General features: G+C 42.0%; 2 protein-coding genes across 2 annotated transcripts in view; both read right to left on the bottom strand.

Moving 5' to 3' along the window:
- The window catches only part of LOC111947064, a 98,014-nt gene that overhangs the window by 67,048 nt on the left and 17,960 nt on the right, over positions 1-13,006 (bottom strand). The gene's annotated exons all lie outside the window — the stretch shown is intronic.
- LOC111947063 lies at positions 224-2,709 on the bottom strand. The gene is made up of 4 exons (XM_023952928.1): positions 2,579-2,709; positions 1,701-2,012; positions 736-1,011; positions 224-622 (listed from the first exon to the last, which is right to left on the bottom strand). Exons 1-4 carry the CDS (start codon positions 2,625-2,627, stop codon positions 618-620), a joined length of 642 nt encoding a protein of 213 aa, XP_023808696.1. The 5' UTR covers positions 2,628-2,709; the 3' UTR covers positions 224-617.

The raw sequence follows: 13,006 nt of genomic DNA on the forward strand, positions 1-13,006 counted from the left end.
GGTAACATAAAGTGTTTTACACAGAGATAAATATGAAAACAATAAAATGGATTTAAAAATGGAGCCAATATTAATGCTATTGATGCTCATAGCTCTGTTGTAATATCAATGATTTTCTTGTAAATATAAAAAATTAATCTTAAAACATGCTTAGTCTATTGAGGCAGACTGCTGTGTGTTTGTGTGTGGGTCAGGGGGATTTGTTAGAAAAGACAGGGTTCTGATGTGTAACTATGCAGCTCTTTATTTTGTCTTGTCCAAAACACAGATGGATGTGATCAAAGGCAGAAAGTGGAGTGGGGTCTCTAGAAATCCTGCGGTGTCTAAAACACAAAATATTAGCAATTTATTGCAATGAGTGTAAAGATTTAGCATGTTTTAAACGTGAAATGAATAATAACAATAAGCTAATCACTAACTGCCTGATTAATAAGTACTTTGAGGAATAGTTTGATTTAATAAAAAAAAGTTAGTCAAGAAAGTTAATGAATCTGCATGAATACATTAAAAGTGTTTAAGAAAAATGGAACAATTGTCTCCAATTGGTTCTTTTTCTCTGTTAAAGGAGTTTCTGCCTCTCTTCTTCACAGGGCGTCTTCATCACCGTCCTCCGTGCTTCATTCTGGAAAAACAATTTAGAGAAAATCAAGCAGTTTTTTTGTATAAAAGCAAAAATCTGATATTTTTATCTTCAGCACACCTGCTGAAAAGAAAAAAAGAAAAATAATGCCTCACCTGTAAAAACGTAGACAGCTTCTACCTTCACTTCATCGTAGGCAATTAACTGGCAGGTGAATCTTTTGTTATTTCCACTCTGATGTTTCACACTCAGAACAAGATCACAGATATTTGTTTGTTTAACTTCAAACTCAGGAGTTTTATCAGACAGTGGAGTTCCTGTCTCATCCACCCAGAAGATGAGTCTTGGACCGCATTGACCAGGTTTCTGCAAACCCTTTAAAGAGCATGTCAAGTCGACCCATCCATTAACATCTGGTGGAGATGAAGTAACTGAAACACAACAGATACGTAAACATTATCTTAAGGTGATTTCATTCATTAACATTGAACACAATTTTAAACGACACATTTACAGTTTTTTTAACTACAATCAATCAAACTGATCTGAAGTTTATCAAGTTAAACTAAACAGGAAACTCTCAAACTCTCTGTTCACCTCATTAATCAGTGATAATCAGAGACATTGATCTTTACTGTTTATGGATTAATCAGTTCAACCTATTTACTAGATAAAGAATGAAACATGTAATGATATTTTCTCCCATGAGTCGACTCTCTCACATCTCTCACACTAAACATGCTTTGTCAGCAGTTTCAGAATCAGAATCTTTTATCATCATTATGCAGTGCACAACGACATTGTTTTCAGGAGCTCTCATAAATAAATTAGCTCTTTTTTTCAATAAATAACTGCACATAGAAATTTAAAGTGCAGCCAGAGCATTGTCAACAGAGTAGTGACATGGAATAGGTGGGTTATATTAGTCTGGGGGGATAGAGAGGGTGGATGGACCTCACAGCTCTGGGGGGGAAATCTGTAATGAAGTTTGACTTTTTCCAACCTAAATGATTCAATGAGTTCACATGTCAGAGTCTCTTCAAGGTTTGAGCTTTTTTTGGATCAAATCAGAATGTTGACATTCATGTAATCACAGAAATATTCAAGTCAGAATACTCACTACTCAAAATACCAAGTAACACAGCCATCTCATTATGACAGCCATAAACACCACCATCCTCAGCAGTGAGGTTTCTGATGAGCAGAGAGCAGTTTCTGCTCAAACTTAGCCTGGAATCTCCAGCTGAACTCTGGTCAGTATTTTCTTCAAAGATCATTCGTTTCATGTTGCGATCATCGGAGGGTCTGTTGAATGACCAGGTACTGTTGGAGCATTGGTCGGAGGATTCTTTAACAGGACAGTTTAAAAGGACGTCCTCTCCAACTCTTTTGAATTTCATGTCAAATTGGGGAATGAAGCCTGCAAGAGAAACTTAAAGAAACAGAGAAATACAATTAGGGATTACAAACAAAATCATTGAACAACACTTCAGGTTTAAAAATGCAAAGTAGAAATTAATAGTCTGCACACGCACAATGTAAATTGTTTATAAACTATATTTTCAAATGTGTAAATTTGCAGTTTAGTCCTCGCAAGCCTTCTTTTCATAGATTTCTACATTTTTGTTTCTGGGTCATTTAAACATTTAATGACTTTAAATCCCATTATAACCAATTATTTTTAAGCACTTTAGCAAGTATTGATGCAGCTCTTGTAGTAAAAAATTTTTTAATTTAATGCAAGTTTAGTTTTTGCAAATATTTAAGCTTTCTGACTTCAGTATTCAAAAAGTGTAATTATTAGAATAACGTTTTTAAAATTTTCGATTAAAAACTTGTTTTACAAAAGATAACTACACCATTTCATAAAAATACCCTTTTATTACCCATTTTTCAAAGTGAACCCAAATATACCTTGTAATTGATGTAACAGACAACCTAAAAGTGGCAAACAAAGGTATTAAAGTTAAAGTAAGAAATATTTGGAAAAATCTTTACCTCCAACCTGAAGCATGAAAATAGTCAGCAATTTCAGTAGTAGAGCCATACTTTCTTTGTTGGTCTCCTGCTGTGAACGTTCATTTCCTCTTTGATGATGGTTAAGTAGGAGATAAAATCTTGGCTCCACCCACTCAATAATTGTTGTGTCAACACATTTGTGAGTGATGTCAATCAGACTGAACGGAGGAATCACTGATTAAAAAACACAAAAGTACTTTGTTGGTATGACAACTATATAATATATATATACTTAATGTTGTTATAGTTGAAGACAAAGAAAAGCTCAACAGCTGATAGGTTTGAGAAATGAGGAAAGTAAGATTTTTTTTTTTTAATTTCTGTCAGAAGTGTCATAAAAGAATGCTGTACTTAGTCATTTTCTGTACTCAGTACAGGCTGCTGAAACTGGTCTGCAGGGAACTTTTTCCACGTTTCTTTTGTTCAGAAACTGTATGTTTTTTATTTTTTGTAACAAGGTTGATTTTTCTTCACAAATCACCAACTAAAACGACTAAAAACTAAAAAATCAGTCACACTGGAGTTTGAGTCGCAGAAGCAAAAAAAAAAAAAATGCATAAAAACTAAGATTTGATGCCAAACTTGTATAAGGCAGTACCTGTAAAAATGTGGATTTCTGTGGTTCATTTCAGGGATTCATTTTGGACAAGTCAATAACTGGGATTCTATTTAGTTTTGGTGAACTAGTCTAGGCAATCACTTTACTTTTTCAGCGACTGTGGATGGGCTCATCCTGGATTCAGTGTGTTTTGAAGATGGATGGATGGATGGATGGATGGATGGATGGATGGATGGAGCACTATTTAGGCACCAGAACTGTTTTAAAAGTACCTCTTCGGCACTGGACAAAATCCAAACAGTACTCATTTCTACTTAGGTCCTCAAATGTGGAGATCAAGGCCTACCACTGCAGCTTCCTCTGGGGTCTGTTTATACACCTTCTTAAACTCTTCATCTGTTCTTCTAAGGGCCAGCCTCTGCAAGACCCACCAACAATTTTACAAGTTGCAGCATAGTCTAAATTTTCTGCTGCCATGCATCAGATACGGTCCCTTCAGGTATTGGACAGGTCACCTCCACACACAGGACAAATTCAAAACTGATGCTTTAGAGAATGATCACTGCATCACACCCTGAAGGGTCGGGAGAATCTTACAGTTTCTTTTCCTTAAAAAATTGCATAACAGCAGGGAGGACTGTTGTTGTAGTCTTATGGACAGTTCTTCTGTTTATTTCTTCTGCCTCTTCTGTGGATGCTGACCATGGAAAAACCACTTCTGCATTTCAATAAAACCACAATGTTGTTTGGAGAAGTTGAGGAAAAATAAAGAAAGTAAAGCACATTGTGTTCCACATTATTATGCACAAAAACCTTAAAATGTATTGTTCCACATTAGAATTAACAACAGAGTTATACGAAATGTGATAAAAAAACAGAAAATGGTAATTTGTTGAATTTCCTGCATTAGGAGGTCATATTTACTTAAATCCAAAACTATTCCAATCAAAAACATCTTTATAGGCAAAGTTTTATCTTCAAAGTTTTGGCATCCTTTGAACTCGTGAGTTCTTGGAAAGTTTCTGCTTGAATTTCTTTGCAGGATGTCAGAATAACCTCCCTTTTCAGAGGTCAATTTCACACCTTCGGGGATCCCAAAGGGGATGACCAGCTCTCTCCCCATGATTCTGGCTTAAAACATGACTCTGCCACTTCCTGCTGACATCGCAGCCTTTTTGGGAAATGGTGGCACATCCACCAACCACCCAATACTCCATCCATCTGGACCCTCCAGTCATCATTGAATAAGGCTGTTTGAAAACGAGTCTTCATGTATGTTTGGGCCCACTGCAGCTCTTTCTGCTTGTGAGTGCTGTTTAGGGATGGCAGAATAGAAGGTTTCTGTAAAACTGCAGGCCTCTGGAGGATCCTACATTTTTATGTTTGTGGGACTCCAGAGACACCAGCAGCTTCAAATATATGCTTGTTGCCTTGTAAGCAAATTTTAGCAGCTGTTCTCTAAATCCTTCTGAAACAGCCATCAATGGGAGGGGCTCCAGGCATGCCCTTGTGCACGGAGATCCTGGAGAAGACCCAGGACATGTTGCAGAGACTGCGTCTCTCGGCTGGTCTCAGTGTCCCCCAGAGGAGCTTGAGAAAGTTGCCGGGAAGAGGGAAGTCTTGGGAACATTGTTTAGATTGCTGCCCCCACGAGCTGGTCCCACATGACCAGAAGAAGATGGATCGATGGAGAGTGATCACTGCCTTTTGTTCACTTTACGTTACACACCCGAGGAGAAGCCCTGTTTTATTTCCATGTTGTGTGTACCTGAATACAGGTGAAACCTGTTCAGTGTGTGACACATCTGTGGTTTTATTTGAAAAAGGCACTCTTTTTGTGAAATTGCAGGACATAGATGGGATCGGCGTGTGTTAATTCAAGTACATTACAGGACTAACAGATTCTAAGGCGCACTGTCATTGAATAGTGTGTTTTCAAACATCATATATAAGGTGCACTAAACTTTGAAGCGCATTAACCAAAACAAGAGTGAGGGAAAAGTCCATTAGTCAGACTTTATTAACTGTGTTCACGGTACAGAACTTGTTAGTAACATGCTACATGTTAGCCACATTAGCGTATTCAACCTTGTTGGCAACTCATTAAAAACATACTGATACTGATAAAACCAATTCTAACATGACTATACTAATTCTCAAACTTGTTAGTAACACGTAAATAACACAGTCCGTCACAGCTGTAGGTTGGCCATGTTAGGGTCTTTACAACCCTGAGCCTAAACCTAACCCCACCACTGCTGCCCTTGTTCACGATACATAAAAAAACAAAAAAAACAGAGTGACATTTAGACAGAGCGGCGGGGACCTCTGAAGAATCAATTCATCATCAGTAACCACAACCAGAATGAATCCATGTTTATTGTCTCCTGGATTATATGGCTTGCTATAATTTTTTTTTGAAAAAAAAAAAGCGAATAAGTGCGCTTCATAGAGCAGAAAATACAGTAGTTTGGGGATTGTATAAATGTGGATTTCTGTGGTTTATTTCAGGAATTCATTTTGGACAAGTCAATCAATGGTATTTCAATCAGTTTTGGAGTACAAGTCTAGGCAATCATTTTACCTTTTCAGCGATTGTGGATGGGCTCATCCTGGATTCAGTGGGTTTTGAAGATGGATGGGTGGATGGATGGAGCACCATTTAGGCACCAGAACTGTTTTAAAAGTACCTCTTCTGCACCGGACAAAATCCAAACAGTACCCATTTCTACCTAGGTCGTCACACATGGAGCTCAAGGCCTACCACTACACTCCTCTGGGATCTGTTCATACACCTTCTTAGAATCTTCATCTGTTCTCCTAAGGGCCAGCTTCTGCAAAACCCCACCAACAATTTTACAAGTTGCAGAAAAGTCTACATTATAGTGCAGTTTATTGCAGTTTATTTTCCTCAAGAAATTGCATAACAGCAGGGAGGACTATTGTTGAAGTCTTATGGACAGTTCCTCTGCTGTTACTTCTGCCACTTCTGTGGATGCTGACCATGAGAAAACCACTTCTGCATTTCAATAAAACCACAATGTTGTTTGGAGAAGTTGAGGAAAAATAAAGAAAGTAAAGCACATTGTGTTCCACATTATTATGCACAAAAACCTTAAAATCCATTGTTCCACATTAGAATTAACAACAGAGTTATACGAAATGTGATAAAAAAAACAGAAAATGGTAATTTGTTGAATTTCCTGCATTATGAGGTCATATTTACTAAAATTTAAAACTATTCCAATCAAAAACATATCAATAGGCCAAGTTACATCTTCATAGTTCTTGCATCCATTGAACTTGTGGTTTTTTTGAAAGTTTCTGCTTGAATTTCTTTGCAGGATGTCAGAATAGCCTCCCAGTGCTGCTGTTTAGATGTGAACTGCCCCCCACCCTCATGAATATTTTACTTGAGGATACTCCAAAGGCACTCCATAGGGTTAAGGTCAGGGGAGGATGGGGCACCAACATCAGTTTCTCCTTTTATGCCCATAGCAGCCAATCATGCAGAGGTATTCCTTGCAGCAGGAGATGGTGCATGTCATCCATGAAAATAATTGTCATGGAAAGCCAAGTTCTTCTTTTGTGCCACGGAAGAAAGTGGTCAGTGAGAAACTACAAATCCTTTTCAGAGGTCAATTTCACACCTTCGGGGATCCCAAAGGGGCTGACCGGCTCTCTCCTCATGATTCTGGCTTAAAACATGACTCTGCCACTTCCTGCTGACATCGCAGCCTTTTTGGGACATGGTGGCACATCCACCAACCACCCAATACTCCATCCACCTGGACCCTCCAGTCATTAGTGAGTAAGGCAGTTTGAAAACCAGTCTTCATGTATGTCTGGGCCCACTGCAGCTGTTTCTGCTTGTGAGTGCTGTTTAGGGATGGCAGAATAGAAGGTTTCTGTATAACTGCAGGCCTCTGGAGGATCCTACATATTTATGTTCGTGGGACTCCAGAGACACCAGCAGCTTCAAATATATGCTTGTTGCCTTGTAAGCAAATTTGAGCAGCTGCTCTCTAAATCCGATGCATTTGTCCGGCAGAAATCTTCCTCATTTTCCCTTTATCTGCATGAACCTGTGTGTGCTCTGAATCAGCCATTAATTTCTTCATAGTACAATGATCATGCTTAAGTTTTCATAAAATATCCAAGGTTTTGTTACCCCATCAAAGGTATAAAAAAACTTTTTTTTCCTCCATATTGCTTGAAAATGTACGTCTGCTTAATAATGTGAAGAATTAATTGAACTCACCCTGGCAAACTAATCATCACAGGTGTCTAAATTTGATGTCAGTAGCCATGGTTACATGCGCAAAATCTATTGATCGGATCAATGGTCTGATTAATATCCAACCGTGCACATGGGCTCAGAAAAACTTTTTCTGATTAGAACGAACGTTCACATGGTCACACTTTCGGTCGTAATAAATCATTTGGGCATGCGCAGTAGTGTTTTAAATACCGGAAGAGTCAATGAGTCCTGGTGTAAACAAACTGAGCCATATACATTTATGCAGCAGCTCGGTAATATACGAGATGATCTTCTAAACATGCTTTTATTAATGTTATGAATATTATGAAGCGCCTGTTCGCTCATCATTTTATTTTTGATCCGTGTGGTCAGTGCTTTTTTATGTGGAAGAACAGAGCTGGAAGAAGCCAGGGATAGCCATGAGTAGGCTAACACGGGCTAACAACATTTAGCCTGGATGAACATAAAATCGATTCGGGAAATGCTGCAATCTGCATCTTGGCTGGACGTAAATATGTGGGAAAAACATCAGCCATCAGGGCCCCCCCTCTTTCGGTTTTATTTGCACCTTAGACATGTAGGGCCCTTGGTAGGGGGGGTGCTTGGACATCACTGCCAGCAAGCAGCAGATGTCCTCCTAGCACCCTACCCGCCAATTTTAACCGCACCTTAGACATTTAGGGCCCCTTGGTGGGGAGGGTGAGGGGACATCACTGTGAGTAATCAGGAGATGTCCCCTTAGTGCCCTACCCGCCAATTTTAACTGCACCCCCCTTAGTACACACACCCCTCCCCCCTCAATATATACATCCCAACATAAACACACACACATGCACACACACACCCTCTTAAACACACATATACGCACACACATTTTGCAAGGAAGGTGGGACCTAGGACCATCTGTCCCCTGCCTCTTCCCTGGTGGGGGGTACGGGCCCCTTTGGAGCGGCGGCCGTGTCCCCGGGGTGCCGGCTTCCTGGGCCCGGCGGTGCTCTCTCCGCGCGGTGGGGGGGTTCACATTACATCTGAGCCGGGGGTGTTGGTGTCCCTGGGGGGTGGGTTCTGGTCCTTGCTCCTGAGCGCTGGGCCCCGCCTAACTTCCAACTGTGGCCGAGCCTGGTCGGGCCATATTTACAACACCCCTTGTGGGCCCTCTTTTTTCCCCGGGGTTCCCCCCTCCTGGGCGGGGGCGGCGGGCCCCTGCCTTGCTCCTCCCTGGACCAACCGTGGGCCGGGCGGATGGCTGCCTGGAGTGCGGGGCGGGTCTCCCTTGGGGGGTCCTGGCTCGTACCTGGGGTTGGGGCGGGGGGATGCCCGGAACTCCTGGGTGGTGGTGGGGTGCTCGTCTGGGGCTGTGGGCGTCCCTCTCCGGTGGGGCCCTGCGTTGGGCTCTCCCGGCGCGGCGGGGGGGCTGTTCTCCTGGTTGGGCTGGGGCGGCCCTCTCTTTCCCTCTGTGCCTCCCTGCTCTCTGGCTCTGGGGGGCCTTGCGGCGGTCCTGCTGGCCCTGGCCTGGGTGGCGGGCTTGGTCGCCCGGGCGGCGGTTGTTCCCTGCCGGTTTCCGTGTGGCGTGGGGGGGATTCCGGCTGCCGCTGCTGCTGCGGTGGGGGTCTTGGGGTGGGGATGGCTGGGCGCTCTCCTTCCTTCTTTACACATTCCACCATCCATATTAGAAGAACATGAGCACTCACCTGAGCACGGGTGTTGGCTCACCTTTGCACTGGCGGTTTGCGTGACTGAATGACTGAAATGTTTCACACTAGTTGGTTTTAAGGCATAAGTATGCGTGTGAGCACTATCTGTTTTGTGTACATGTCGACAGATGGACATTTTTGCAACTAGCAGGTGTGTTTGACACTTGGGTGTGTGTGTGGACAGGCTCCGCCCTTTTTGTACTGCATTTGAGCCTTACCATGGTGATTAACAACCAGTAAACTTGTTGCTCTATGCTGCTTCATGGTCTTATCCCCCTTCCCCTCCTACTATCACCCTCCTTCCCCCCCTCTTTCTAACGTCCCTCTCTCTTCTTCCCCTCTTTCCTTTTCCGTCCGGTCCAACACCAAAGATCTTCAAACATGTTTGAAATTAATAAAGTTTGGCCTCAATTACAAAAGGGGTTTATTCAGACATACCTTTGGTTTGTCTGAAGATTAATAACCCCTCTTGTTAAAGTAAAATATGTCCAACACAAGAGGCCCTCAGCTCTCATCTGTTTGCCCAGCTGTTGGACAGGACAAGGTAAAAAAAAAAAAAAAAAAAAAAAAAAAAAAAAAAAAAAAAAGGAAAAACATCAGCCTTTCTTTTGCCGGGACACGACTGGAAATACAAATCCACGTGATTGTTTAAACGGTTTCATCACACTAAGAGGCATTTCTGCTTTGAAAAACTCACAAACACCGCCCCAAAGCAACTAGGTGAGCTGGAAGTCCGGGCTCTGCTCAGACACACGGTTCTCCTGAGTCCGGCAGCCGTTAATCCAGAGCGGCGGGACCGATCGCAGTCCGAATTCTCCCACACATAACAAAACAACAAAACCCACACGTAACAAAGCATCCTCCCCTCCCCTCCCCTCCCCTCATCTTTATCCAGAGGTCTCTGCTCAGAGACACCGTTCGCTCGGTCCACTGGCATCCGAGCCCGGACTGCGTAGAGTCCAGATGTCACGGGGCACAAAGTGGTCGGTCCTGTTTGAGCTTTAAGTTTTCTCTGGATCAAAACACCGTCTATGCATGACCTTAAACCAGAGCAGTAGTGACACACGATCGGAATGAACCGTTTACATGCACAACGATCGGATCAACAATCGCCATAACCCACCTATCTCGATCGGAAAGAAATTTTGATTCAAAAGAGTCCGATCGGGGCTGAGTATTCTGAACGGCGTGTTTACATGACGCATTTTTCATCCGATCAGGCGTTTTTTCCGATTACTTTTGTCCATGTAAACGCAGCTAGTGATCCAAAGAGCCATGAGACACAATCCATGAGTTTATTTGAAAAACAAGGAATTGTATCTTTTTGTAACTTACATTTAATTTAATTGGTATGATAATTTGGAACACACTGTATTTCAACTGAGATTAAGAAACTGACAAAACATATGCTGGACTTATCACACTCCACCATATTTTCACGACCATGAGTCACACTTAAAAGTCTTACATTTTCTCCAAAATGTACGGAATGCCCTATGGTGCATTGCGTCTAATGTCTTGTTGTGTGACTTTTGTAAAGAAGACGTAGGAGAGGACAGCATGAGAACGGTAAGGGGCAAAGTGTGGGAATAAAACAAGACACACCAGCAATTATACACAAGAGCAGGTATGTGAATTATGCAAAACAACATCGTTTTGGCAACCCTGAAAACGATAAGAGACATGCTTATGAAGCACAGCTTAAACTGCAAGCTATCACACTTTTACTAAGATTGGGAAGAAGCGGCAGTGAGTTACGCCAAAATTTGTGAATGTATTGTAGATGCTTTGGCTAACGTGTGTTGTGCTACATGTTAGCCACATTAGCGTATTCACACTACCTGGAACTCAACTCAACTCATCTTTATTTATATAGCACTTTCTGTCACGGTGAGGGGGGCTCGAGAGCAGGTAGGACCCAGACGCAGAGACGGGAGGCCAACGGGTTCAGGACTAAAGGGTTTTAATAACAAAAGGCGCTGCAGAGCAGGATGACCAAACAAAACAAAAACTTACTGTGGCGTGGCAAGGGAGATGGAACAAGGCATGACGGGACGACGAGGCATGAAGACGTTACACCATGACCAGAAGCTAATGGACCAGCACAAGAGGAAGGCAGAGACAAGACTTATATACAGACAGGGCAGACAACACACTGGTGAACACGATCAGGGCAGATGGGGACCAAAGGAAGTACAACTCAAGACATGACAAGACAGGAACCCTTTCAAAATTAAACAGGAAACAGAACCAAACAAGACAGAACAAGAACTAAAACAAAAACCAAGATAAAACAAACTCACACCATGACACTTTCAATCAACAGCAGCCGACACAAAGTGCTAAACATGACAAATAAAAAAAAAAACTCTAAAACATGTTAAAACACAAGATTAAATATATAGAGATAAAAACAATAAAACTTGAACGGCAACACAGCAATAACAGAAATCTCATGTTGTATTAAAAGCCCGAGTATAAAAATGGGTTTTCAGGCGGGTTTTAAAACGGACAGTGATAGAGCTTCTCTTATGGACAGTGGCAAAGAGTTCCAAAACTTTGGAGCAGCGACAGCAAAAGCTCTGTCCCCTCTGAGCTTCCATCTGGACCTCGGTACCTCCAGAAGCAGCTGATCAGCTGATCTGAGGCACCGGGCTGGCGAGTAAGGAGAGAGAAATTCAGAGAGGTACAGTGGGGCAACACTATGTAAAGATTTAAAGACAAGTAAAATAATCTTAAAATGAGCTCTAAAATGCACAGGCAGCCAGTGGAGCGATGCTAAATTTGGCGTAATGTGGTCTCTCTCACGACCTCCAAGCAGAAGATGGATTTTGAACACGTTGGAGACGTGAGAGAGACGACTGGCTGACTTCAATATACAGAGAATTACAGTAATGGATGACTGTTTCAAAATGTGCAGCTGTAAAAAAAGGTTTTACCTTAGCAAGTTGGCTAGAGATGAAAAAAGCTTGACTTCACGACTGAGCTTATCTGCTGATGCAGTTTAAAATGACTGTCCAGTTTAAAATCCAGATTAGAAACATTTAATTTTAAAAAGTTAGTCAAGGGAACCTAATCAACTTGGGATGGTTCACTAAAATCATTCGGTCCAAAAACTAAAACTTCCGTTTTTTATTTCATTGAAACTCAAAAAGCTCAGGGCCAGCCAGTTCTTAATGTCCTGAAGACATGACAGGAGCTGCTTCATGGAGAGATCATCTTTTTTTAACGGCAGATAGATCTGGCAGGGTAACAGATACAGAGAAAACAAAAGTGGCCCTAGAACCAGATTAGATTCAAAGCCACCCAAGCTGACACACATAGTTCTTTCTGCCAGGTAAGACTTAAACCAGTCCAGTGTTGTGCCTCGGATCCCCACTGAGTTCTGGAGCCTTGATATTAAAATACCATGGTCTACTGTGTCAAATGCTGCTGTTTGACATGTAGGGCATCTTGGAGATGGGTCTGAAATTAGCCAATACAGGACTGTCCAGGCTGGTTTTTTTAAGGGGAGGCTGGACTATTGCATGTTTAAAAACAGCAGGGACGACATCAGCAGCCAGACTTCTGTTGATGATTGAGAGAACTATCTGTGCAATGCTGGGGAAAAGCTTGGGAGGAATAGAATCTAGGGGAGAACCTGATGGTTTGCTTTGACTGACCAACTCATTTAACCCTTGTGCTATCCTAGGCACTTTAACGTTGAGAGTTGGGTCATCTGGACCCACTAGACAGTGCTCTGAACCTTTTTTCTTCAATGATTTGTGATCTTCACTGGTGTCCATGGATTACATGAAATCTTTCCACCTTTATCCACCTTTTTCATGGTAGGGAGAACATGTCAAAGTAAGGGTGGGGTCATCTCAGATGGCACAAGGGTTAAGAATTTAAGA

This window comes from Oryzias latipes, chromosome 24 (genome assembly GCF_002234675.1).
Source record: "Oryzias latipes chromosome 24, ASM223467v1".
In the NCBI taxonomy this organism is placed as follows: domain Eukaryota; kingdom Metazoa; phylum Chordata; class Actinopteri; order Beloniformes; family Adrianichthyidae; genus Oryzias; species Oryzias latipes.